The sequence below is a fragment of the Herpailurus yagouaroundi genome, unplaced genomic scaffold, assembly GCF_014898765.1.
Source record: "Herpailurus yagouaroundi ecotype Mexico unplaced genomic scaffold, PumYag 191, whole genome shotgun sequence".
Lineage (NCBI taxonomy): Eukaryota > Metazoa > Chordata > Mammalia > Carnivora > Felidae > Herpailurus > Herpailurus yagouaroundi.
In genome coordinates, this window is record NW_024412422.1 from 3,983,329 (window position 1) to 4,010,617 (window position 27,289).

The 27,289-nt window shown below is 43.8% G+C and overlaps 2 protein-coding genes across 3 annotated transcripts in view; one reads left to right on the forward strand and one right to left on the reverse strand.

Moving 5' to 3' along the window:
• Window positions 1–9,407, forward strand: part of COQ5 (coenzyme Q5, methyltransferase) — a 17,900-nt gene extending 8,493 nt beyond the window's left edge. The window contains exons 3-7 of the mRNA XM_040443696.1: window positions 527–748; window positions 4,956–5,062; window positions 7,582–7,670; window positions 8,436–8,547; window positions 8,628–9,407. Coding sequence (XP_040299630.1) covers window positions 527–748; window positions 4,956–5,062; window positions 7,582–7,670; window positions 8,436–8,547; window positions 8,628–8,729 — 632 coding nt within the window. The 3' untranslated portion in view covers window positions 8,730–9,407. The remainder of the gene's footprint in view (window positions 1–526; window positions 749–4,955; window positions 5,063–7,581; window positions 7,671–8,435; window positions 8,548–8,627) is intronic.
• A 2,934-nt stretch (window positions 9,408–12,341) lies between these two features.
• Window positions 12,342–27,289, reverse strand: part of DYNLL1 (dynein light chain LC8-type 1) — a 26,300-nt gene continuing 11,352 nt past the window's right edge. The window contains exons 1-3 of one of the 2 annotated variants that reach the window (XM_040443701.1): window positions 14,659–14,795; window positions 14,324–14,461; window positions 12,342–12,768 (exon numbers count right to left, since the gene is read on the reverse strand). In XM_040443701.1, coding sequence (XP_040299635.1) covers window positions 12,631–12,768; window positions 14,324–14,455 — 270 coding nt within the window. In that variant the 5' untranslated portion in view covers window positions 14,456–14,461; window positions 14,659–14,795 and the 3' untranslated portion in view covers window positions 12,342–12,630. Of the gene's footprint in view, window positions 12,769–14,323; window positions 14,462–14,658; window positions 14,796–27,289 lie in introns of those variants that run through there. The other variant, XM_040443702.1, reaches the window with a different exon arrangement.

Sequence of the window (27,289 nt, forward strand, 5' to 3'; positions counted from 1 at the left end):
TCTCTCTCTCTCTCTCTCTCTCTCTCTCTCTCTCTCTCTCTCTCTGCCCCTCTGCCACTCTTGCGTATGTGTGTGCTCTCTCTCTCAAAATAAATAAAATAAACATTAAAAAATAAAATGAAATCTTAAAAAATATATTAGAAGGGACACCTGGGTGGCTCAGTTGGTTAAGCATCCAGCTAACTCTTGGTTCCAGTTCAGGTCAAGTTCTCACAGTTTGTGGGTTCGAGCCCCATGTCAGGCTCTGTGCTGGCAGCACAGAGCCTGCTTGGGATCCTCTCTCTCCCCCCTCTCCTGTTTGTGCTTGCTTTTTCTCTCTCTCAAAATTAAATAAGTTTTAAATGTATATATATATATATGAAGTTTTTAAAAATTGATGTTAGTAGTTACTATATAAATGAAGAGAAACTTCAATTTTTGTACACTCCTCAAATCTTGTCCCTTTGTATCTCTGTTTGGGTTTTGGAAATGCTGGGGTTTTGTTTGTATTTGTGTTTGCATCTTTCCTCCTGTTGGCTTTCCACAGGTGACATTGCATTCCGGTTCCTTAATTATGTTCAGGCACAGCATAAGGGAAAGCAGAAGAGGCAGTTACGGGCCCAGCAAAATTTATCCTGGGAAGAAATTGCCAAAAAGTACCAAAACGAAGAGGACCCCTTGGGCGGTTCCCGGGTTGTGGTCTGTGACATCAACAAGGAGATGCTAAAGATTGGAAAGCAGAAAGCCCATGCTCGGGGATACAAAGCTGGTAAGTCAGTCCTACAGAAAGTAGACACTGCAGGAATGTTTGTGTCCTTTTTGTTTTTTGGGTTTTTTTTTAACATTTATTTTTGAGAGACAGAAAGAGACAGAGCACGAGCAGAGGAGGGGCAGACAGAGAGGGAGACACAGAAACCAAAGTAAGCTCCAGGCTCTGAGCTGTCAGCACAGAGCCCAACGCAGGGCTGGAACCCACAAACCAGGAGATTATGACCTGAGCCGAAGTCAGACACTTAACCAACTGAGTCAACTAGGCGCCCCATTTTTGTATGTTTATGAAATGAGATATGTAAAATGTTGAAGAGCTTTATTTTTCAGCTTCCAAAAACGTACAGATAGGCAGGAATCAACGATAATTTGCATGAATCCAGTTTGTATGCTGTTATGTACATTATTTCAGCACCCCAGGGAGTTAGATTATCAGCCCCATGTGACCAAAGCCCAAAAAGTTGAAGTGTCCTACTCAAGTCACACAACTTTTAAATAGGCAGACCCCAATTTGGAGCTGAATCTTCTCATCTTAGCCCTTAGGCCCTGAGATAGTTTTGCTTTCAATTCCCGGCAACTCCCTGCTGACCCCAGTGTCCTGTTTTTGAGCCATATCATATCCCATCAGTACTCAAAGGGGTTGACAGATGTGGTAGCTGAGAAGGTGCTTTGCCCCTAAAGCAGAAACTTGTCCTTCAGACACAAGGAGTGCAAGCAGCTGACAGCCTCCAGCTCTTACAACTTTTAGGCTCTGCCTCAGCTTCCAAGTTGGGCTCTTTTCTGGCAGGGCTCCAGAGCTCCCTATTGGCTTGGCTAAGGCTTTATCAGATCTGCACTGATCTGTAGGCTTTCTCTGCTCAGTCTTGCTTCCTCTTCCTTTTATCTTTCCTGGGTGTTCTCCCCTGCACTCCCCCTCCAAAACAAACAAACAAACAAACAAAACATTTGCACTCCTCCATCATCTCAGCATGTTTCTTGCTTTTTTTTTTTTTAATTATTTTATCAGCATCTGCTTTTCAGAGGCCCCAGCTGATAGAGTTAAAGAAACACCCGTAAACAGTACTCTCAGCAGCACACAGGAGAGTGACTGCACATCTCTGGGAACCCACTGCAACCTGAAAATGGACAGTTTGTGCCCTGGCTTAAAGACCTAGATTTCACATTTCGCTTTCTGTTTGTTTTCATATTTTAAAATACTTTCCCCCAGTTTTTTCCAAGTAGAAGTGAGGATCCGGCAGCTACACCACCATTTAGCTCACTTTTCACAGCTGCTGCACTGCCCTCTTCCCAGCTCGCCAAGCACTGCAGGCAGCCACTGTGTGAGACAGTGAGATAGGACAAAGAAAATAAAGTCCCTCAGGTCAACATCAGCGTTCCTGGCCTCCCCTTCCCCCACCAGGAGTATCTATGGTTATTTTAGTTCAATTCTTCCTCCTCCTCCTCCTCCCACCCCCAGAACAAGCTGCCTAGACGAACAACCCACTTGGCCTACAAGATGAAGGGCTCTTTTGTTAACCATCAACGCTGATCAGAAAGCAGACAGTCCCTAGTGTTTTTAGACAAAGGCACTATGTTTCCTTACTCCTACTGAAAAACGTGTTTCCCTTCCCTCTGGTGCTTAGCCGTAAAGAATGGAGAACAACGAAAGAAATGATAGGCAGTGTTCCATTTCTGGATTCACCTCTTCCATACCATAGCTTGCCCTTCAGCCTCTCCCAACTGCCAAGACAAATCCACTGGCATAGGAATTACCAAGTGCTGCATAGGACAGTTTTTTATCTTTCCTCCTGGCTTTGTCAGTCTCCGATAATGATGTCTTTGTAAAAACTCTCATGCAAAAAGAGTTGAAACTAAGGAGGATCCTAGAAATTATTTTGTAATAGTAAAAGTTAATGTGAAAGGCATATTTATGTGTAGCGCTGTTTATTTGCATTTTATGTGGAGCACTTCTTCCCCAAATGTAAGCTCAGTGGGCTGGAGCTTTAAACAAATTATTTCATAGGTTATAAAAGTGGTATATTTGGGAGAACTTTTGGATTTTGGAAAAGTATTAAGAAGAAAGTAAATGTTACCTATAATTGCAAATCATTTTCATTTCCTTTTTATGAAATTAAAGCCTTCCTGTATATACAAATTTAGTATCCTGCTCTAATTCAGCATTGTATCATGAGATTTTTCTATGTCATTAAAAATTCCTTAAAATCATTATTTATTATATTCTCCTGTATGGATGTGAATCATGAAGATTTCACATAACCAATTTACATAACCAATAACCAACTGATCTTTCATTTTTTTTCTAGTGTTTTTGCACATTGCACAGCATTGTAACATCCATATTTGTAAATTTTTGCATGCATTTGTTAATGTTTTTACCTTCTATATAACCTTGGACAATTGTTTAAACTCTTTACATTTCAATTACTTTATCTATAAAATGGAGAGAATAGGGACGCCTGGGTGGCCAGTTAAGCGGCCGACTTCAGCTCAGGTCATGATCTCGCGGTTCGTAAGTTCAAGCCCTGCATCGAGCACTGTGCTAACAGGTTAGAGCCTGGAGCCTGCTTTGGATTCTGTGTCTCCCTCTCTCTCACCCTCTCATTCACTCACACTGTGTCTCTGTCTCTCTCAAAAATAAATAAACTTAAAAATTTTTTTTAAATAAAGAGAATAAAAACCACCTTATAGTAGGAGGTAATATACCATAGCTGTTGAAAAACACAGGCTCTGGGATAAAACAACCTGAGTTCCAGTCCCTCCATATGACCTTGGGTAAGCTGCTTTAACCTTTCTGATACTCAGCTTTGCTCATCTAAAACGTGAGGATGATAATAAGAGCTATCCCATGGAGTTGGTATGAGAATGTGATAAGATAATGTATTTAAAGTGATAATACAGACCCTGCCACCAAGGGGTCGGAGCAGTTGCAATGATGATGATGATGATGATGTCATCAATGTCCTCCTCCTAAAAATCAAATAGCTGGGTCAAAGGGTATGCTTATTTTTATTTTATTTTATTTATGCTTGTTAACAACTGCTAGTTTGCTTTCCAGGGAGGTTATTTTCATTTACTGTCCTCTACAGAGCTTTCCTTCTATATTGCATTTTATGTCTAATTCACTGCACGTTGGGTAATACTAAAGCCGAATCAATATCCTTAGAGGACATAGCCACCGTTACAGGGTTCCCTTGGGTGTTTTCTGAATTTGTGACCAGACTTGGGTCTTGACCCTTTAATTCTCCAATAGAACCAATATAACTAGGCTAAATTGTGTACTTAGAATACTTCCAATGACACTCTGATACTCTTATTTTTTTATTTTTTAAAATTATTTTTAACATTTTATTTATTTTCAAGAGAGAGACAGAATATGAGTGGGGGAGGGGCAGAGAGAGAGGGAGACAGAATCCACGAAGCAGGCTCCAGGCTCTGAGCTGTCAGCACGGAGCCCAACCTGGGGCCCGAACCCATGAACTATGAGATCATGGCCTGAGACAAAGTCAGACACTTAACCGACTAAGCCACCCAGGTGCCCTTTAAAAACATTTTTTTTAATGTTTCATTTCCTCTGATACTCTTATTAACTCCACTTTACAGATGAGGAAACCAAGCCAAAGTAGTTTATTCAAGATTATATAGCTAATAAATGGTGAAGCTGGAGTTAGAACTTGGGCAGTCTAACCCCAGGACCCGGGATCTTAACCACGGTGCTTTACACAAAACACTAAGTTGGGTAAAAGTTGCTTGAGGGTAGGCATAACTAAGTATTCATCAGGTTTTACTCTGAGACCCTTGGGGAAAGAACTTCCTGCTGACTTCAAGAAATCAAATCCTCAGGGGGACAGGACACCTTGAAGACAGTGGCCAGGAACCCAGTGATGAAGGCAGGCGTGTGATGGTTGCTGATACCACATGTATGGTATTTGCCCAGCACCAAACTGTTCTCCATTTCTCCCACACCAACTAGGTAGGTGTCCAATGATTCAGTTCAATTCTGAGACTAATCCAGAGTTAGTCTCAGATTCCACAGATTTAGAGGCTCCGTACTATAAGACTCCCCCCACTTGAGAAGTCAGCCATCTAGGGGGTGTCCAGGCTGCCATGATTCTCAGGTTTCCCATGATGCCCTCCTCAGGTTTGACAATTCACTGGGTGCAGAAGAGACGGCTACCCAGACTGAGACCAGAAATGATTTTCTCTTTCAGGACTTGCTTGGGTATTGGGAGATGCTGAAGAACTGCCCTTTGATGATGACAAGTTTGATGTTTACACTATTGCCTTTGGGATCCGGAATGTCACACACATTGATCAGGTATGAATGGCTGCATCCTCAGCTTGAGTGACTCTCACGATATTAGATCTCCTGGAATGGCTCCACGGAAAAGGAGGAAGGAGGGAGAGATTCTTCACTCAAACCAGCTCTTGAGTGGAATGACCATGTCAGGCTTAGGGGCTTCAATCCTTGAAGTTGCCAATTTTCCTACTCATAAAATTGAAAAAGACCAAGACCACAGAGCAGATCCTCATAGAAGCCTTTGTTGCTTGGGTTGGTATTCACATCTTTGAGCTGTCTGTCTTGCTCTGGCATTCCATCTGTTTCCTCTCATTTGAGAACTTGTCTGACTCTGTGAGTTTGCAGATCAGTGGCATTTCCAAGGCCAACACAGAAAAAGGCAAACACTATTTTGGCAGAAGGTAGCTAGAGTAATGGGTTCCTCTATAGGGAGAAGGGAACATTCAGCTTGCAATCTGACACAGCTTTTTGTTCTTTTTTTTAAGATTGTATTTTTAAGTAATTTGTTTGTTTGCTTATTTATTTTGAGAGAGGGAGAGACAGCATGAGTTGGGGAGGGGCAGAGAAGAAGAAGAGAATCCCAAGTAGCCTCCATTCTGCCAGCACAGAGCCTGATGCTGGGCTCAAACCCACAAACCATGAGATCATCACCTGAGCCGAAGTCAGATGCTTAACTGACTGAGCCACCCAGGCGCCCCTATTTTTAAGTAATTTCTGCACCCAACTTGGGGCTCAAACTCAAAACCCTGAGATCAAGAGTCCCATGCTCCACTGACTGAGCCAGCCAGGCACCACCTGATGCAGTTCTTCTTTATTTCTACTTCAACATTCTATCCCAAAGCATTTGAAGGTAATAAGCAAGGTGCCACGTTTTGGTTCTATAATGGGGGCTCTAGTTATCTGGTTTCTCTGCTTTCGGTGGGACTTTTTTTTTTAATGTTTATTTATTTTTGAGAGAGAGAGAGAGAGAGTGTGTGGGCGGGGGAAGGGCAGAGAGAGAGGAAGACACAGGCTCTCACCTGTCAGCACAGAGCCTATCATGGGGCTTGAACTCACGAACCGTAAGATCATGACCTGAGCTGAAGTTGGACTCTTAACCGACTGAGCCACTCAGCCACCTTGGTGGGACATCTTTATGATGCACTTCAGCTTGGTTTTTATGACCTGCTTGTGTATGTAGCCAGTTTATTATTTTAATTTCAAAAAATGTTTTTGAATAGGTTCAAAGTACAAAAAGGTGTATCAGTGAAAGTATGCCTCCTATCCATGTGTCCCAACCATTCAGTGCATCCTCTCCCTCCAGACAATCACCAATTTCTTGTGTCAATGTCTTTATTGTTTTTTTCTTTTTTTATACAAATATTAGCATATGAAACATTTTGCTCATTGCTTTTTTTCCATTAAATATGTATCTTGGAGGGGCACCTGGGTGGTTCAGTCAGTTGAGTGTCCTACTTCAACTCGTGGTCATGATCTCGTGGTTCAGGAGTTCAAGCCCCGCATTGGGCTAGCTGATATCAGCACAGAGCCCACTTCGGATCCTCTGACCCCCTCTCTCACCCTCTCCTCCTCCCCTGCTCACATACACACATTCTCTCTCTTTCTCTCTCTCTTAAAAATAAACATTTATTTTATGCATATCCCAATAGATGCATTTCTATAAGATAGGTTCCTTGAAGTAAAATTGCTAGATCAAAAAGGATATCCACTGTGATTTAAATAAGTAATTGTAGGGATGCCTGGCTGGCTCTGTTGGTAAAGCATGTAACCCTTGATCTTGGGGTTGTAAGTTTGAACCCCACGTTGGGCAGAGTTTACTTTTTTTTTTTTAATGTTTATTTTTGAGACAGAGAGCGCAGCAGAGGAGAGGTGGGGAGATACAGAGGATCCAAAGCAGGCTCTGTGCTGACAGCACCAAGCCCGATTCAAGACTTAAACCCATGAACCATGAGATCATGACCTGAGCTGAAGTAGGACACTGAACCAACTGAACCACCCGAACCACCCAGGTGCCCAAGAGTTTACTTTTAAAAATAAAGAAAAAAGGGGCGCCTGGGTGGCTCAGTCAGTTCAGCATCTGACTTTGGCTCAGGTCATAATCTCAATGTCCGTGAGTTCAAGCCCCATGTTGGGCTGTGTGCTGACAGCTCAGAGGCTGGAGCCTGCTTCGGATTCTGTGTCTCCCTCTCTTTCTGCCCCTCCCCTGCTCATACTCTGTCTCTCTCAAAAATAAACAAACATTAAAAAATAAAGAAAAAAAATCCTGAAATAAGCTTTTAATAAATAATAATTGTGAAATTGGCCACCATGTAGTTATACCAGTCTGAATGCTCCAAGTAACCTTCTCTTCGTGCCTATAAAATTTAGAATAGTGTAGGGTTATCTCCGCTACTACAGCTTTCCAGCTAAGAATGCACAAGGGAGCTATGGGAAATGCTAACTTTTATAATGCCCACCGAAGCTCGAGCTGTCTTGGCCTCATGGAATTGAGTGAGTTCTGCTGAGGAGTATGTTCTCTTGTTCCTTGTCTTGCTCAGGCACTCCAGGAAGCCCATCGAGTCCTGAAGCCAGGAGGACGGTTTCTCTGTCTGGAGTTTAGCCAAGTGAACAATCCCCTCATTTCCAGGTTGGCACTGTTAACAGGGCTTTATTCTCCTTGTCTAGCCAAGGGCTTCCCATCCCCAAATGGACAGAAAATAGCCAGTAAGCTAGAAGCATGAACCTCATAGTTCAGAGTCTCTAGGGGACACAGTGCCACCTCAGGTCAGCCAGTTCTAACGACAACACCTAAGCCAGAAGAATTTCAAAGGCTCAAGTTGGCCCACAGATGTATTTTGACTCATCAGTTTTTAAGAAATTGACTTAGATGTTCATATTTAAAAATCAGGAAGTTTTACATGAAAATTTCCAGCTTCAATTGAGAAATCAGATGTATGGCAACACTGAGAAAGCACTTATTCCCACATGGCAGTAGTCAGAGCTGAGTAGTGCTTGTCCCTTCTCCACTTCTTTTTAGATTTACTTATTTTGAGAGAGACAGAGCACAAGTGGGGAAAGGGCAGAGAGAGATGGGGACAGAGGATCCAAAGTGGGCTCCACGCTGACAGCAGAGAGCCCAATGCAGGGGCTCGAACCCATGAACCTGTGAGATCATGACCTGAGCCAAAGTCAGACACTCGACCAACTGAGCCACCCAGGCGCCCCACGCCTTCTCCACTTTTATGCTACTTCCTAATTGTACCTTGTTACTCCCTATTGGTCTTGCACCTGGCCCGCATCGCTTATTTCAGGTACTGACCCTACAAGGCATTTGGATTTATGACTCCAGGCCTAAAACTTCTTGCTTATCAGGGGTCATGTTCTAACCTTAATCTTTCATCCTTTTCTTTAGGCTTTATGATCTGTATAGCTTCCAGGTCATTCCTGTCCTGGGAGAAGTCATCGCAGGAGATTGGAAGTCCTACCAATACCTTGTAGAGAGTATCCGACAGTTCCCACCTCAGGTACAAAACCATAATTTTACAACAAAGGGCCTAGAGTTTAAATCCAGGTGATCCTCGCTGTATCTTTCTTTGTGTTTTAGGAGGAGTTCAAAGAGATGATAGAGGATGCGGGTTTTGAGAAAGTGACTTACGAAAGTCTCACGTCAGGCATTGTGGCCATTCACTCTGGCTTCAAACTGTAACTCCTTTGCTGTTCTGGAGTGTGTACCAGTCACATCCTGTCGAAAGCCTGGAAGTAAAGGAAGTGAGACCAGTAGCAGAACATCTCCTCTTAAGGAGGTGGGCCTTGGACTCATGTTCTGATGTGACCAATCTCCAAGTGGAAGAACCAGATTCCTGTCACTTTGTTGCAACTTTCATTGGGAGCTGCTTCAGGCCTTCTCCCAGAGGTATTTGGTCTATATTTTGTGCTCAACTCCTGCTAATTTTTCTTGGCCGTGCAGTGTGTAGTTGAGGTAAAACTTCTCATTTTTTAAGTGTATTTGTAGCTTCTCTGCTGGTGCTGCCTTCCAGAGGGATAATGAATCCTTTGAACCCAATGATTATGTGAACTAGAAAATGTCCTAGCTGTACCTGAGTCAGCCTTTCAGCCTAGGACTAAGTCTGGGGCCAAAAACCAGGGCCCAAGTCAGAGGGTTAACAATCACAACTAGAATTATGAACTGAACCACTAAAGGAGTTTACAATTTGTGCACTATTTGTTATTTCTTCTTGGGGAGGGATCAGTGAGGGAAATACATTTTTGTCAACACTCACTCATTCCTCTTCCACCAAAAACGACTACTGTATCCTCAGTGCCTGTCATGAAGAAAACAATAAATCCTTGTTGAAAGAAAGAATAAATGTACCAGCCAACTCCTGCTTTTGTGTTTTATATGGAGAGCTTTTTTTTTTTTTTTTAAGAGAGAGAGGGCGCACGCACAAGCAGGAGAGCAGGAAGGGGAGGAGCAGGGAGAAAATCCCAAGCAGGTTCCACTCCCGGCATCAAGCCCAACATGGGGCTCAATCTCACAACCTTGAGATCTTGACCAGAGCCAAAATCAAGAGTTGGACACTTAACTGAGCCACCCAGGCACCCCTCGAGAGCTTCTTTATCAGAATACATTTGAAGGGTTCTATAGTCAAAAAAATTATAAAAGTTTGAAAACTATCTAGCCTACCCACCCTCTCCGCCCCAGTACTAAGGGGCAGAGCTGGGCAGAGCACTCATCTCCTCAGTACAGTCTACTGTTTGATGTTAAAGTGAGGCCATAAATATTGCGAAGTGAATGAAGCTTATGGTTTTTAAGGGATTTTAGTAAGAAACTGCAGAAAGCAACCTGTGACTTGGCTGGCCATGTATTAATTGTGGTGAACTTAGTTCAAGGGCATTTCAGAAGCCTTCAGGTACATGCTGCGTCTTGGTCCAGCACAGTGGGGGTCAGTTATGTACCTTCACTCACAAGATCTTGCCCTGTCATTGAAAAGCTTTCAGGGGCACCTGGGTGGCTCAATCAGTTCAGCATTTCGGCTCAGGTCATGATCTCATGGTTCGTGAGATCAAGCCCCATGTTGGATTCCAAGCTGACAGCATGGAGCCTGCTTGCGATTCTCTCTCTCTTCCCCTTCCCGGCTCACAAGTATACATTCTCTAATATTAAAGTTTTCAGACACACAGCTATCTATATACAACTATCTCAAAGAATAGCAAAAGAACATTTGACAAGCCTTAACCCTTAGAAAAACTTTTAGCTTACATTTTCTCAGCCAGCTGGCCTTTGAAATTACAATTAACAAGCAGCAGACACTGGAAGGAATTTCATAAACCATCAGCCCAGTTCTATCTCCCTGGCAAAGTGGTTTTCTCACATCTGAATCAAAAACAGGGGTACCTGGGTGGCTCAGTCAGTTAGTCATGACTCGTGATTTTTGGCTTGGGTCATGATCTTTCCATTGATGGGATCAAACCCTGCATTGGGCAGCTCTGTGCTGACAGCCCAGAGCCTGCTTAAGATTCTCTCTCTGCCCCTCTCCTGAGCCTGCATACTCTCTCAAACATTTAAAAATACAATAATTAAAAACTGCCACTTTCAGACAGTAGATATGGGCCTGATCAAATTAGAACTCCCCAATGTCCAGCCATTTGTGGACTTCTACCAGCTCTAGGACCTATTGCCGGCAGACTATTTGGAAGCAGAGAGAACTGAACAGGACTGATACAGCTTTAAAAGCTTCAAATCGAAATATAGAAAGAGGAGAAAAAAGAGGAAATCTAGAAATATAGAAAGAGGAGAAAAAGAAAAATGAACTATGGGAACATCTTCAGTCTGTTTATATAAATACAAACCTAAATCAACTCAGTTGTATTGTTCCACAGAACCTCATCCTTCTTCCCTGCAGCAAGCAGGGGGAAAATCCTCCCATTTTAACTACTGTAATAAACAGGAAAAACAATGGTTTGCCTCTTTACCCTGAAACTTTCCCAATCCTAACACAGCTCAATTTCACTACAATTCCTAAAACCCCAAGTTCTGGTAATAATAATCTCCCAAAGATATTACAACCTAATGCTATTCTTTTTTTTATTTTTATTTTTTTTAATTTTTTTTTCAACGTTTATTTATTTTTGGGACAGAGAGAGACAGAGCATGAACGGGGGAGGGGCAGAGAGAGAGGGAGACACAGAATCGGAAACAGGCTCCAGGCTCTGAGCCATCAGCCCAGAGCCCGATGCGGGGCTCGAACTCCCGGACCGCGAGATCGTGACCTGGCTGAAGTCGGACGCTTAACCGACTGCGCCACCCAGGCGCCCCACAACCTAATGCTATTCTTAAGCTGGAGTCCTCTCAACTCTATCCTCCCCTTCTGTGCTAGCAACAGCTCAGCTGCTCAGAAATCCTAATTGCATCTCACAGATCCAAAGTAAAATAAAAAGCCTGACTTCACGTGAACACTGAAAAGTAATATAGGGAAACCAGAAAACCAGGACTTTCCTTGCAGCTTCCCAAGATGAGCGTGGGTTGGTTCAGCCTCCAGCACATTTCCTTTATACCTACAAAAGTCAAGTCTGCTATATTTGTTTTTCTTCATAGAAACGACTTAAGTCTTCTTAAAATTGATAGCAGGAAACCTTTAATGAAAGTTACTTATCCACAGCTTTAATTGGGTCTTTTAATGAAAGCCTCAATTCACATTTAATTGTTAATGGGGTTTCTAAGTACAGCTAGTTAAAGCACAGCACAGCAGGCTTACACGTTTAAATTCCTGCAAAGACTTTATTAGAATCACATGGACGGCTGCTGCTCAGAAACTTTCATTTTCCTTTTTAAGACCACTTTTAATCTTGAGTGTCCTTTTGGGACAAGGCAGGAAAAGGCGGGGGGAAGGGGGCGCGGATAGCCCACACCCCAGAGAATTTCTCATTAGCTCAACTTTGTAATTGGCTTATTTTACAGCCATAGAAAGCTTTGGTGAAGTTCTACACATTCATTCATCACCTCCCAAGGCCCAAGGTCCAGAACATTCTACATCTTTTAACAAAATGAGCACTTAAGGATAATATTTATCAGATTAGCCATAATATTTAATCCGAAAGTTTCTCTGCCATGTATTTCTCAACATGCACTTCTGAGTAGTAGGTCTTCCATGCAGAACAGCTGCAGGATGGGAGAGATGAAAGACTCAAGAGCACGAGGAACAGGCCAGTCTATTAAATCCCACAGAAACCAACTTCGAAGATTGACTCCCACTAACCTAGTCAAGATCAAGTGATGGGCCATCTTCAAACCTAGATTTGAACAAATCGTAACTAACACACACTTCTCCAACAGATTTATTTTTGAAAGGAATGGATTTTGAGGAGGAAAAACATGGGGTAGAGATATGGAATAGAAAATAAATACAAATGTAAGCTGTTTTGCTAATTGTTTTATAACCACAACAAATTCGTACAGAGAATGCCCTGTACAAAACAACACAATAAAGGTTCAAAGATCGAGGTGTTCCCCTAGGCAAGGCTGAAGATTTCAGTCTCTGGTATTTGGAATTTAGGCTGCAGTCCTTGTTTTTGGATGGATCACTGGGTGTGTGACACAGTCCATGCGATTAACCAGATTTGAACAGAAGAATGGCCACTTGGCCCAGGTAGAAGTAGATGAAGTGTTTGGTTTCATGTGTCACATAACTACCGAAGTTCCTCCCCACGATGCAGTGCCAGGTGGGGTTGTACTTCTTGTCAAACTCCTGGTGGGGGGAGAGGGAGGAAGAAAAAGAGAACACTAGAATTTCAGTGCTAAACCAGAGGTCAGAGTTTGCCTCCTAGATAAGTAGAGCCTGTAGGGGCAGAAAGGAGGAACGTTAGCATCTGCAAATTCTTAGCATGAAAGAATGTTCCCCAGCTCCAAGTCGCCTACATAGTGCATTAATGCAAACATACTTGCAGTCTGAGCTAAGCTGAGAATGGGGGTTGGGGAGGTAAAAGGCAGAAAGGGCAGCCTCAAAGGGCGCTTTGTTATCATGGTAATTTCACCTCCGTATCTTTTATGATATTGTTAATTAACAGCAGGTGATAACAGTTTCAGTCTATCAAGTCATGTGTAAACAGAACAAGTCAAAATTACCCTACTGTAGATCATGCACCACAAAATCCAAAATGGTCACTATTTAGCCGAAAATACCCCATTCCTTAGCGCACTCCAGTATCAATGAAAACAAAAAGATGTCCAAAAGGGCAAAGCCTCAATTAACATCTAAACCACTGTGTGAAAATTTGAAAGGGGCACAGCAATCCACTGTTCCTACAGAAAGAATGCTAGCAGCAGAATCCGACAGCCACCTGGTCAGATTTTATCCTTGATTGTAATTTCAGTAGCCCTCTCTTCCACATCTATCCTGATGATGCCCATCTACCACCTGGTACACAAGGACAGCAAATTGCAGAAACAACTTTCCCTGTTTTCCTCACCCAAAGGGGCTCTGAGGACCAAAACGCCGGTGAGGATTTCTTCACTTAGGCGACTGTAGGGCAGGGATCAAAGCTAACCTTTCTCTATAAAATTCTTACAAGTCTCTGTGATGAGTTACACAAAAGTCGGCTTTTATACAGTGTATGCAGCATGAACATCTTTCAGACCTATTGGTATAACATTCTTACAAGCTAGATGAACGCACTGCTGCGTTGGTCAAAAAAGGTATTTCTGTTCCATCTGAAGTCTTTCATCTCCCTATTCTCAACTGGGAACCCTCCCACGGCTTAGGCTGCCAGCTTCCTTCCCTTCCAGAAAACACAGCTCGGAGAAATTGGCAGTCCTGCCAGCTTTCTACAGAATGCTATTTACCAAGCCCTCACCCCAGCCCCCTAACCAACACCACCACCCACTTTCCCTCAACTGCCGACTAAACTCCCCACTGAAAGGCTGGCAACATCTCCCTCCGGCCCGGCTGGAAACACCCACGCAGCACCCCCCCGCCCCTCCGGAACACCCATATGGATCCTCCGCGCAGGAATCCTGCAGAAGGGGGAATCGCTGCTCCATGATCCTAGAAACCGTTGCTAGGTGGCGCTTTCCCCCCGCGGAGCTGGGTAATAAAAAAACTTCAGGAGCCGAGGGTCTGGTCTTCTCATCAGGAGCGCAAAATTCATCTGCGTCCTTTCTGGAATCCTCTACACCCGAGCTGCCCTGCGTGCTTCCAAGGACCTCTGCCAAGCGCCCTGGGGACGCAGCATCGGGGAGAAGGTCTAAGTTGTGATTCGCCCCAGCTGTGCGCAAACGGCTCGAGCCCCCCACCCCGTCCTCACCTTCTTAATATGGGCCGCAATGTCCTTCTCTATGTTGTATTTCTCCAACGCCTGAGTCGCACACTCCACCGAGTCCTGTTGCATCTCCTCCGACATGTCGGCGTTTTTGATCACGGCCTTTCGGTCACACATGGTTACCTGGGGGGCGAGGCCCCGGCAAGGGGTAAGAAGTTGGGGTGCAGGTTGTGCCTGAGGCGCCAGCTCCCCCAGCCCGCTCCTCCCGCCCCCCACCCCACTTCTCAGAAAGCGCGGGCCGCGCGGACCGAACGGCGGGAGAAGTCTGTCGGGGGATGTAACCAGGCGAAGAAGCCGACCGCAGCCCCCGAGTCCCTCACCGAGGAGCACGGGGTGGCCAACTGCAACGGTCTCCTGGGGGAGGGGCTGGCGACGCTCACAGCCGGCCGAAGCTACCGTCGCTACCGAAGCCGTGGCGCATCTAAGGAGCCCCACGCCAGCCGCCGCCGCCTAGTGCCTAGGCCCCGCCCTGCTCCCGCCGGCCCCGCCCCCCATCGAACGTCCCCATTGGCTTGACGCAGCCCCCAGGACTCTCCCATTGGCCCATGACCTCAATGGTTCCCTCAGGATCTTTCTCCTGCATTTTGTTGCGGACCACAATGCATCTCTCGCGGCGTCGGTTGCCCCGGCAATGGGCTGCACGAGGTGAGGCCCACACACCCCGAAGGTGGAGCTGGGGCGGGGTCGTAAGGACCACCCAGAGACCAGAGGGGTGCGAGGAGACTTTGTTCCCAAGCCGGGAGAAGTGCCTTCAAATTTTCGAAGTTTGTCCCAAATTTGCGAAGGTGTTCTCGAATATCTTGGGAAGTTGGGTGCCCTACGTACGTCTCACCTCCACCCCAGGTCCCAAGGATTTGGGGATTCTGACTGAGGTAGCCAGTCCCTTCACTGAAAGTGTATCTCTGAAGCAGGGCCGGCTTTATGAGCAAGTGACCAGTGCAGTCGCAGAAGAGGGGCCCCAGGGTTTGGTTTAATGCTCTACTCTCGAATTCTTGAAATTATTGATTTTTTTTTTTTTTTTTTTTTAACAAGGGATCCCACATTTTCATTTTGCAGTAGGTCCTGCAAATTCTATAGCCGTTCCTCTTCTGAAATTTGGTGTAGTGGGCCAAGGGAGGTGGGGAGGTCTTCAGGAATGGGAGAGGGTTTCTTTATCCTGCTGGGCAATGGAAACTTCCTTTAAGGGGCTAGGGGGCCATCTGGGTGGATTTGGGAGTGCTGATCCCAGGTGTGTGTGTCTAGGGTGGGGCTTCTTGCTTTGATGAGGCAGTCTTTCCTGTGTGGGAGTTTCTTGGTTGAGGATTTTCTCCAGGGCGGAGGTGCCCAAATGGATAGAAAGGCATCCCTCAGAGGTATTTTCCTCTGGCTTTGGGAGACCAACCACTATGTGGTTAAAAAAGCTAGATCTTGGGGGGTTGGGGAGCAGGGTCAGATCTGGATTTAAATCCCAGCGTTGTTATTTACTAGCTGTTTGAATGTCAGTTTTCTTATCTGTGAAGGGGGACTAAATATAAAAGGAAACCACTTCATAGGCATGTTGGGAATACTGAAGAAACTAATGCCTTTGAAATTCTTCAACACAATGTGTGACATGTACTAGGTGCTCAATGAATCTTATCAAAGACTATCAGCTGATGGAACTGTCCCAAGAGTCAAGCAAGATTTTGACCAACCCTTAAATGCCTATGATGTGTTTTTGAACTTCCATAAGCAAGTTACCAGGCTCATCATGCAACCAGAAGTTTTCTGTTTACATTTCTGCGTTTTTCTTCTTGACCACTCACTCTCATTAACCCAGAACCCCTTAAAACAATTGGACCTGACAGGCACATAACTCCAAAGAGAAACAGATGGGAATAATGAGCGCCTCAGGTATCACATGTGCGTATCAATTAAGTAAAATTAAGAGGCTTTTCCAAGTTCCAGGTTTCCAATGGAAGGATTATGAGTCTCAGGAGTTAAAATAATTCTGTATGGTGTTGCTCCTGAGGAAGAAGTTGGGCTGGAAATAGGGGTGAGGCTGGGTTGCTGCTTCTACCTGACTTGGGTGCATGATTCAGAGCTGTGGAATCTCATGATGCCAGAGCCTGTATCTGTCTTGGGGGCCTGTATATATACACACACACACACTTTTCTTATATATTTTTTCAAATATATGTATTTATCTCTCTGATCTATGGCTTGGCCAGCTTCTGTTTGAACAGAAGGAGCTGAGAGTAAAGTATATGCCATAATAAGAATAGCAACTGTTTATTGAGTGGTTGTTTACCACCAAGTGCTTTCATTCATTCAGTTATTCCTCACAATACCTGGACCCAGGACCCCTTTCCTCCTGTTTTCCTCTTTGCTTTTTTTTTTTTTTTTTTAATATTTATTTTTGAGAGCAAGAGAGAGCACAAGCTGGGGAGGGGCAGAGAGATAGGGAGACACAGAATCTGAAACAGGCTCCGGGCTCTGAGCTGTCAGCACAGGAGCCCCATGCAGGGCTCAAACCCACAGACCGTGAGATCATGACCTGAGCCGAAGTCGGACGCTTCGCTGACTGAGCCACCCAGGCACCCCCCTCTTTGCTCATTTAGATTACAGCCCAAATTCCACCTTCCCTGACATCCCATCTCTACCTGCCCTCTACCACCACGCTTCAGTGACTTTCTACAACGCTTATTTTTACTCCATTGTACTTGTTGCATTTATTCCTTCAGAAGAATTATCTCATGTATTTATTTGCTTGGTTATTGTCTCTCCAACCCTGTCTTGTTCACTGCTGTATCTTCAGCATCTAATTCAATGTCTGCATTGAATATATAGTATGCATTGAATTAAATATGTGTGGAATTAAAATTACCAGGTCTTATATCCCCATTTAATAGATTAGGAAGTTGATTTTCTGAAGGTCACATTGTTAATAAGTTCTAGGTCTGGATGACCTAAAATCCATTCTCTTAACTTCAGTGTTATTATAGTTAGCTGAGTAGACAATCTGCCTTTTTCTTATTTATAACTTTGAAGATAAGGAGTTTGAAATGGGATAATGTTAAAATTTTATTTTTTTAAGTTTATTTTTTTATTTTGAGAAAGAGAGAGGAAGAGAGAGAATCCCAAGCAGGCTCCACACTGTCAGCAAGGAGTCTGACTAGGGGCTCAATCCCACAAACCATAAGATCATGACCTGAGCCTAAATCAAGAGCCGGACACTTAACCAACTGAGTCACACAGGTGTTCCTAAAGTTTTCTAACAGAGAGTAGGATTTTCTTTAATAAGTGCCTATAACTTTCCCTCCATTTGTAGCACCTGCCTTCCCTAGCATCTCCTGTGTTTGTACCACTCATCTCAACCAGCTCTTGACTCTAATTATTTTAAATTGGAAAGTAGGGTACTACCAGAGACCCTTGCCTTCCTGGGCTGTGCTTAACCCCTAGAAACTCCTAGGTTTCTAGGAACCAAAAACCTTGCTGCCTTTTTCATTCCTTTAGCACTTACTTTTGCAGAGTTATTTCTTATTTCCTATCTATTCATCCCACAGTGAGGTATCCCCTAATTATCAGAGAAATGTACTGTGCAGTAAGGATGCTTCAAATATGTACCTAGAATCAGTTACATTCCCATCCTCAAGGAGCTTCTAGTCAATAGTAACCTAAACCTTCTAGTATCATAGGTTTGGGGTTTGAAGGGACTTCAGAATGCAGGGGCCCAGCCACTAACTCTTAGTGAGATGAGGTAGGTGGGAGTGGTAGGAACTATGACAAATAGAAAAACCCTTTCAAAGGTGTGAGGCAGATACTGCCATTTGGGAATGCTGCCCCAGTGATGCTAAATCTTCTGATTTTCAAGAGAGATCAGAGACCTGGATTATTTTTGTGATAAATATTGTTTTTAGTGTACCTGGGTGGCTCAGTCAGTTGAGCGTCCCACTCTTGATTTTGGCTCAGGTCATAATCCCAGGGTCATGGGATCGAGCTCCATTTTGGGCTCCAGGCTCAGCATGAGCCTGCTTAGGAGTCAGTCTCTCTCTCCCCCCCCCCCCCCCCCCCGCTTTCCCTCACTTGTGCTCTCTCTCCCTAAAATAAAATTTTTAAAAAATATTTAAAAAATTTTTTTTAATATTTTTTGGGCTTTATACTGACAGCATGGAGCCTGCTTGGGATTCATTCTCTCTCTCACTCTGCCCATTCCCTGCTCACTCTCTCTCAAAATATACATTAAAAAATAAAATACAGTGCAGTCTAGATATGGCCTATGGTCCTCTCATCTAGTTGAATACTCTCTTTTTGTATTCAGGAGACTCAGAGAAGGTATAATATATAAACATATAGTCTTTGTCTAGAATTCCTGACACAGAGCTCTAAATACCCTTAGAATTTTCTGAGTGATAAGAGCATCTTTTGTTATTCATAATGAGCCCCTATTAACTACTGATACCTGAGTTGATGCCAATGAGGTGACTCTTTGTGAGGAGGGTGCTGGATAGCTTCAAATATCTAGATAGCTAGTCACAAGAGGAACCAACCCTGTTATTAGAGGTTTGAAACTTTCTGTTCCCACCCCAGTCATGTCCCCTTCCCCGACCCTCCCCATCTCCTCACCTGGGAAGGGAGAGGAGCTGGAGATTACATTGAATCTCCAGTGTCCATGTTATATAATGAGATCTCCATAAAAGCTCCAAAACCTTGAAGTGCTATGAGGGTGGTGCCCCTGGAGAGGGCGTGGAAATCTGCAATACTCCCACCCCCAATATGCTTCTCCTCCATTCGCCTGTTCCTGTAAGTAGAGTGCTTTCTTGAATTTTGTGAGTTGTTCTAGAGAATTATCACACCTGAGGAAGCTGTCATGGGAATCCCCAAATTTTTAGTCTCCTGGGTGAAGTGAAGGTAGCCTGGGAAGCCCATGGGCAGGGACATCTGAAGTGGGGGCAGTCTTATGGGACTGAGCCCTTAGCCTGTGGGGTCTGCGCTAACTCTGGGAGTCAGTGTCAGAATTGAATTGTTGGACACCCAGTTGATGTTAGAGAATTGAAGAATTGGTATGGAAAAATAAGTACTTAGTGTTGGGGGTGAGGGGAAAAACAGTGTCAGGAAAAAAAGATACTACAGAAGTAAAGGGACCTGCTCATGATTACATAGCGAGCTACTTATGGAACCTGGTCTGACTCCAAATCTGGTATTCTGTCACATCATACAGACTGGCTTGTCCTTGGGTGCTGGGGATTTTATATTTTCTGGGAGTGGAGTGTGGTGTATGCTTGCTAATTGGCACATAATGTTTGCTAAATGAATGCTGAATAAATGAATGGATATAGCACCAAAATGCCTACACTTAGAGCCCCGCAAAGATGATATCTGGTGTAGTTTTGATTGGCAGCAGGAAGGGGACAACTCATTATAGCAGAGACTCAACAAACCACATTCTTGTTTGATCAGAACCATCTGATCAGATTTAGAAAGCCTGAGAATAGGTCATTTCCAGAGTCCTCTGGAAGTTCAGATGACACCAGAGTAAAACCACTATGACGCCACCAAATAGAAACCTCAGAGAAGTTTCCAAAATCATCCTTCATGATTTTTGCCAAACCTGCACCCTACCTCTACTACTATTTATTCCACATTTTTCTTTAATTAAACTTTTATTTTCTTTTTTTTTTTATTTTCTTTTTTAACATTTATTTATTTTTGAGACAGAGAGAGACAGAGCATGAACGGGGGAGGGTCAGAGAGAGGGAGACACAGAATCTGAAACAGGCTCCAGGCTCTGAGCTGTCAGCACAGAGCCCGATGCGGGGCTCGAACCCACGGACCACAAGATCATGACCTGAACTGAAGTCAGCCGCTTAACCGACTGAGCCACCCAGGCGCCCCAAACTTTTATTTTCTTAAATAAGTATGTTTTAAAAGGCAAATGTATGTTATGACCATAAATGGAAAACCAGTCTCATTTGTTATAAATGTAAGGTAAGTAAATATAAAATAAATATTTGAATATAAAACATTTTGTCCTCATATTGCTTAACTGATCTTGGAGACCACTAGTGATATGGTCCCACACTTGGGATGTGCTGCCCTAGTGGAGGAGGGTTCTTAGAAGGGGTCCATGGTTGGGTTTTACAATCCCCCTAGAATTATGCACAAAATGTGTGTTGTGCTCATAGGCATTTTCCAGCGAGAGGATCTATAGTTTCCATCAGATGCATGAAGGGATTTAGAACCCAAGGAAGATAAAGAACAATTGCCCTAGAATAACCCAAACTCCTGGACTGAATGTCACAATTCCCTCACCAGATCCCACTGAATTGGCCCACCTGGCGTTCCAGAGCTTCACCAGTCTGGGCAACTCACTCTACTCCACTTCTAGATGCTAAATTTGCTTGAAAAACCTTCTAAACCTGAAAACATGCATTTTCTACTCCTACCATGGGAAATCACAATTAGCAGGAGGCAAAATTTCTACAAACATAGGCTTTGGGATCAGACAGATCTGCCTAGGAAAAACCTAAGTTGTGCATCCTCCTACAAGTTAGTTAACCTCTAGAGGGGCACATTCCCGATTTTTAAATGGAGTTAATATCTTCATGATAAGGTGGTGGTAAGGATTGTATTAAATAATTCATACAGAGGTAGCTCAGTCAGTTAAGTGTTCAACTCTTGACTCTTGATTTCAGGTCATGATCTCATGGTTGATGAGATCAAGCCCCTAGTCAGGCTCTGCAGACAGCGTGGAGCCTGCTTGTGATTCTCTCCCTCTCTCCCTTCCCCTTCCCTGCTCATGCTTGCTTGCTCTCTCTCCCCCTCTAAATAAACATTTAAATAAATAAATAAATAAATAAATAAATAAATAGTCTAAAGACCTAATCAAGGTCCAAAAAACAAAAAAAGGTAGCTATTGCTGTTGTGTATTGAGACCCTACTATATGCCAGGCATTTGGGACACATTGTCTCACTGAGTTTTCACAACTCTATGACAAGGATATCAAGAACTGCTGGTCTCTCCATTACACACAGGAGGAAAGAGGGTCAGAGAGGTGAGGTCCCTTGCCAGAAGTCACCCTGCTCAGAAATGAAAGAGCTGGGTCTGACTCCACAGTCACATACGGTAGATGGAACCTCTGAGCTGTCCCACCTCCCCAGACAAAATGAGCTGATGGGTGTTCCTGGAGACTTTTAAGCATCCCTGGCTCCTGGCAGAAGCCCCCTACATATATGTTGGATGGATGGATGGATGGAAGGGATGGATATTTCAAACTGATTCAGCATTGCTTCCTCTCACACTTGACCCTAGATTGATCCTTGCCTGTCTTGATCTTCTCTGGAAAAACTACCTTTGTATTTTAGCCACCACACGTTCCCAGGCCTTCAGAAAGCCCTTTGGGATTGTTCATAAGCAGGTTGGGGGATTCCTTGCAGGGCTTGGAGCTCTACCCTCACACAAACAGGCTAGAAAGTGTGACTACCTGCTCCACCTCCACTCACCACTGGTCCAGGATTACGCTGTCCCCAGTCCTGTCCAGCAATTACTTTCCGAGGTTTTCTGGGACCTCAAGCCCTTTCTTGGATCAGTTCTGTCACCAACCTAGCAGCCCTAGCCCTCCCTACCTGAAAGGACATGTGAGATATGGCCTTGCAGCAGCCCCCAGAGTTGATTCAAGGACTCCTGCCCAGAAAGGATGGGCTTCATGGGAGAGTGCATAAGGCCTAGGTTTGAATCCAGAAGCTTCTTCCCCATGGAGAAGGGCTGGCACTAGCCTGGGGCTGGCAGGGGAACTGAGCTTTAGAGCCAAGTACTGTACTGCAGTGCAGGGAGAGTGAGGCCATGCAGGCTAGGACAACTCAGGGAAGAAAAATCTCCTCTCTGGCCAATAGCCAAGCCTTGACTGAGTGGACAGACCCCTCTGAAGGCTTACTTCTCAGTCTCCTGTCCATGGTGGCAGCAGGTAAATTCAGGAACATCCAGCCAGAGAAGCCTAGTAGCCCACCTCAACTTCCTCTACCCTTTCTAAGGTGTGTAATCTTAGGTAAGTCCACCTCTCTGAGCTTCAGTTTTCTCATTTGTAAAATGGGGATTGCAATAGTCCTTGTTTCTTAGGAACAATTTGGAGATTGAGATGGTGTGTGTAAAGTATACAGTGCAAGACTTGGCACACGGCAGAAGTCAACAATGCCAGCTACCAATTATCATTGTTACCCTAAACCAGGATTTTTTCACTAACATTTTGGACCAGAAAGTTTTTTGTTAGGGGGCCATCCTGTGCATTGGAGGATGTTATCAGCATCCATAGCCTCTACCTACTGGATGCCAAGTGCACTTCATACCCACTGTCAACCAAAAATGTCTGTAGACAGCACCAAATGTCCACTGGTGGGTGACACGGCCCCAGTTGAGAACTATTGTTCTAAACAACCTAGACTGAGTCCAAATGTCACAAATCCCAAACTCACAGCCCCGTGTAAAGACAAGGCAGGTAGGCCTACTATGGATGAAAGGATGAGACATCCAACAATTACAGAACAGGTTCCCTCCAGAGAACACTAAGAAGCTGGACCTAGGTTTGCTCTAGGAGCTAACAGCCCCCTCTGACTCACTAGTGACCTCAGCGTTACTATGGTAATTACTATGGTAATTCTATGCAAAGTGGCCTGAGTTAAATCTCAATTATTCTAGGGCCCAGACAAAGGGACAGGTAGCTGGTATCTGATTTCTGGCATCTGCATTCTTTTTCACTGACTGGGAGAAAAGTTGATTCTCCAGAACTCAAGAGTTCATTCAGACCTTCATTCCTGACTGCTGAGAGATTTTTGAAAGAACTAGATGTCAGTCATTGTTCAGGGTGCTGAGGATTATGATATTGTGATTTATAATGAGAAATATATATATATATAATATATATAAATTATATATATGTATATTTTTACATATATAAATAAATAATATATAAATATATATTTCAACCAGGTTCCTGGCTCACAGCTCCCAAAATCTTGGAATTTCCTGAGCAGTTACAGAAATGGCAGTAGCTTTTTTTTTCTTTTTAAACAAATCTCAGCTATAATAAGTTTATGATATTATGATAACAATTATGAGCCAATAACTGTTTTTTGGAAAGTACTTAAGGAGAGTTGATTGCCAGTGGAGCCAACCATGTGATCAGAAAGTTGGAACTTTCAGCTCCACTCTGACCTCCAGGGGAGGGGTGAGGGGCTGGAAGTTGAGTTCAATCACTAATGGACAGTGATTTAGTCAATCATGCCTATGTTATGAAGCCTCCATAAAACCCTAGAAGGACAGGGTTTGGAGAGTTTCTGGGTTGGTGAACACATGGAGATGCGGGGAGAATGGCATGCAGGGAGAGGGCATGGAAGCTCTGAGCCCTCTCCCCATACCTTGCCCTATGTGTCTCATCCATCTGGCTGTTCCTGAGTTATATCCTTTCATAATAAACTGGTGATCTAGTAAATAAAATGTTTCTCTGGTTTTTGCGAGTTGCTTGAGCAAATTAATCAAACCCAAGGAGAGGGGCGTGGAAATCTCTGATTTATAGCCAGTTAGTCAGAAGTACAGGTAACAACCTGGGCTTGAGACTGGCTTCTGAAGTGGGGTGGGTGTGGCAGTCTTAGAGGACTGAGCCCTTAACCTGTGGGTTCTAATGCTATCTCCAAGTAGATAGTGTCAGAATTGAGTTGAACTACAGAACATCCAGCTGGTGTCCAGAGAATTGCTTGTTGGTGTGAGGGAAAACATCCTCCCCATATATAGTGATTGGTGACCAGAACCCTATTAGGAATGTACAAGAGAACAAAATGGACAAAGTCCCTTCTTCATGGAACTTATATTCTAACAGGAGAATAAAGATAATAAACAAGCAAAAATACGTCATACCCTGATAAGTGCAATGGATGATAATATAGTAGAACAAGAGAACCAAGGGTGACAGGATGAGGAGTCTTATTTTATTTTTTTTTTAAATGTTTATTTATTTCTGAGACAGAGAGAGACAGAGCATGAGTGGGGGAGGGGCAGAGAGAGAGGGAGACACAGAATCCAAAGCAGGCTCCAGGCTCTGAGCTGTCAGCACAGAGCCTGATGCGGGGCTCGAACTCAGGAACAGTGAGATCATGACCTCAGCCAAAGTCGGATGCTCAACCGACTAAGCCACCCAGGCGCCCCAGGAGTCTTATTTTAAATAGAGGTTTCTGGGAAGGACTCTCTGATAAGGTGCAATTTGAGCCAAGATTTGATGACCTGGCTACTGGGTGGAGGATAGAGTGTACAGAAGCCAGTGGAGGCAGAGAGGCCAGGCATCAGATGGCTTGAACCAGGCAGGAGTTAAGATGAGAGATGGTTGACTTCTGGATGTATTCTGAGGGTGGAGCTGACAGATTTGCTGATTAATTGAATGCAAGGTGTGAGGGAAGAGAGGAGTCAAGCATGACTCTAAGACTTGTGGCTTAAGCAACCAGAAGAATAGATTGGGTTGGGGAAGGCTGGCCAAATCAGGAACAAAGTTGTTTTGGCCATGTTAAGTTTGAGATGCCTATTAGACATTCCAAGTGGAGAGTTGGATAAGTAAGTAGTTGGATATATAAGTGGAGAGTTGGATAAATAAGTAGTTGGATATATAAGTTCTGGGAAGAGGTCCAGGCTGGTGCTATAATTTGGGGAGTCGTCAGCTTATAGATGACATTTAAAGCCATGGGACTGGATGAGATCACCACTGAGGGAGAAGTACTTGAAGATGGAAGAGGTTATGCTTATTCAGCTAGCCACATTATCTGAGCTTTTAACATGGGCCAGGCCCTAAGGTAGGTGCTAGGTATAAAGATGTATATCCCTAGGCACCTGCCCAAGAGACGCTCTATTAATTTTTCCTAAGTGCTTTGGCCATTTAAAGGATAAACATTTAGAGTTCCTGTCATGCCCTTAGTCATTTATTCTCTTTTTTCAACAGATACTTATTGAATACCTATTTGTACAAGTTTCCCATCTAGGCACTAGGGACATGAAAGGAAGTAAGTCAGATATCACTCCATCCTAATGGTGTTCACATTTTATATGTGGAGGAGGCGGGCGTTGAACAAGATGCATGTGATAATGTGAGTGTAGTTGTGACAAATGCAAAGATGAAGAAGGTAGGCTAGTATGAGTTCTGTTAATGAGGGCTGTGACCAAGCCTGGGAGGCAAGGAAGGCTTTCCTGGGAAGTCACAGTTGAGGAGCAATCTAAAGGAACAGGAACGTGCAGAAGGGGATGTACAGAAGCTTCTCAGGTGGAAGGAATAGCAGTCAAAGGCCTGAAGGCTCGAAGGAGACTGGCAACTGAAGGAAGGCCAACATGGCTACAGAGCAGTGATCTGGGGAGTGGGAGACATGAAGCTGGAAGAGGGGGCAGCAGCCAGACCTTTGGCATCTTGTGAGCCTGGTGAAGACACATGGACTGTCCTGAGGCCACCATTCACTCTGAAAGGCTATTTATGCCCTTGGAAGACTTCTACAACGTAATTTTTCATAGATCCTCAATAATCCATCCATAACTATTTTCCATCCATAACTTTTTGAAACAAGTTCTTATCATTGAACACTCGGGTTGTTTCAATTCCTCAGCATTGTAACAATGCTTTGTTCTGATGAACATCCTTCAAAGTTAAAAATAATCTTTGTTTTATTCTACTTTCAGAAGCAATAGGTACTCATTGTATGAAAGTCAAACACCGCAGCAATTTAGAATCTGGAAAAGAACATTCCTGGTAATCTTGCAATTCAAAGATAACAGCTGTTAAAGTTAGATTTTTAAAAACGTATTTAATAGCCTTTTTTCTTCTTTTTACCAAAATGGGGTGCTTCTGAGTTTTCCATGTCATGACATATAAATCTGCTTCATTCTTTTAATTAACTTCCCTACATTCCCACCATTTCCACCTGCCCACGCTCAGGTGTATGCACGTACTGCCTCCCCTCCAGGTACCAGGCATGAACCATGAGTGCTCCTATCTAAAGTCATCTCCCTGGCACTGAGCCCATCTTCTCTCACTCCTGTGATTGCTAGTTGGTCAAATTCTGCATCATTTAATTTCTCCCATCTACTAGATTATTCCTATTAGTGTACACACATCCTGTAGCATTCTCCATCTTTCATAAATGCCTTTCTCTTAACTATACATTCCCTCTAGCTACCACCCCATTCAGCTCCAAAGAGTTACCTATATAATTAGTCCTCCCTTATCTGTGGGGGATGCATTCCAAGACCCCAGTGGATGCCTGAAACTGCAGATGGTACAGAATCCTAGATATATACTATGTTTTTACTATACGGACATGCCTATGATAAAGTTTAATTTCTTAATCAGGCAGAGTAAGAGATTAACAACAATGACTCTGCTAACAATGAACAACAATAATAAAATAGAACGATTATAACAATATACCGTAGTAAAAGTTGTGTCAATATGATCTCTCTCAAAATACCTTATTGTACTGGACTCCCCTTCTTGTGACGATGTGAGAGGATAATATGATAAAGTGCCTACGTGATGGGATGAATTGAGGTGATGGCATAGGCATTGTGACACAGTGTTAGGCTACTAGTGACCTTCTGAGTATAGTTAGAAGGAGGATCATCTGCTTCCAGACCTCAGTTAACCGTGGGTAACTGAGACCGCGGGTAACAGAGATGGTGGAAAGTGAAACCGCGGATAAGGCTGGAGGATTATTCTCTCAATATCTCCTATTCGGAACTATGAGAAATGAATTTTGGTTGTTTACATGCCACCCAGTGAGTGGTATTTTGTTATAGCAACCTGAAAGGACTGAGCCATCTGCCATTGTCCATTGTCTCCTCAATTCATTGCACCAAAACGGCTCATCAAGGTGCCCAGTGACCGCCATGTGCTAAATCCGGTGACTCGTTCTTAGCATTTTCATTGATGTATTCGTCACAGTTGCTTTCTTCCTTTCTTTTTTTTTTTTTTT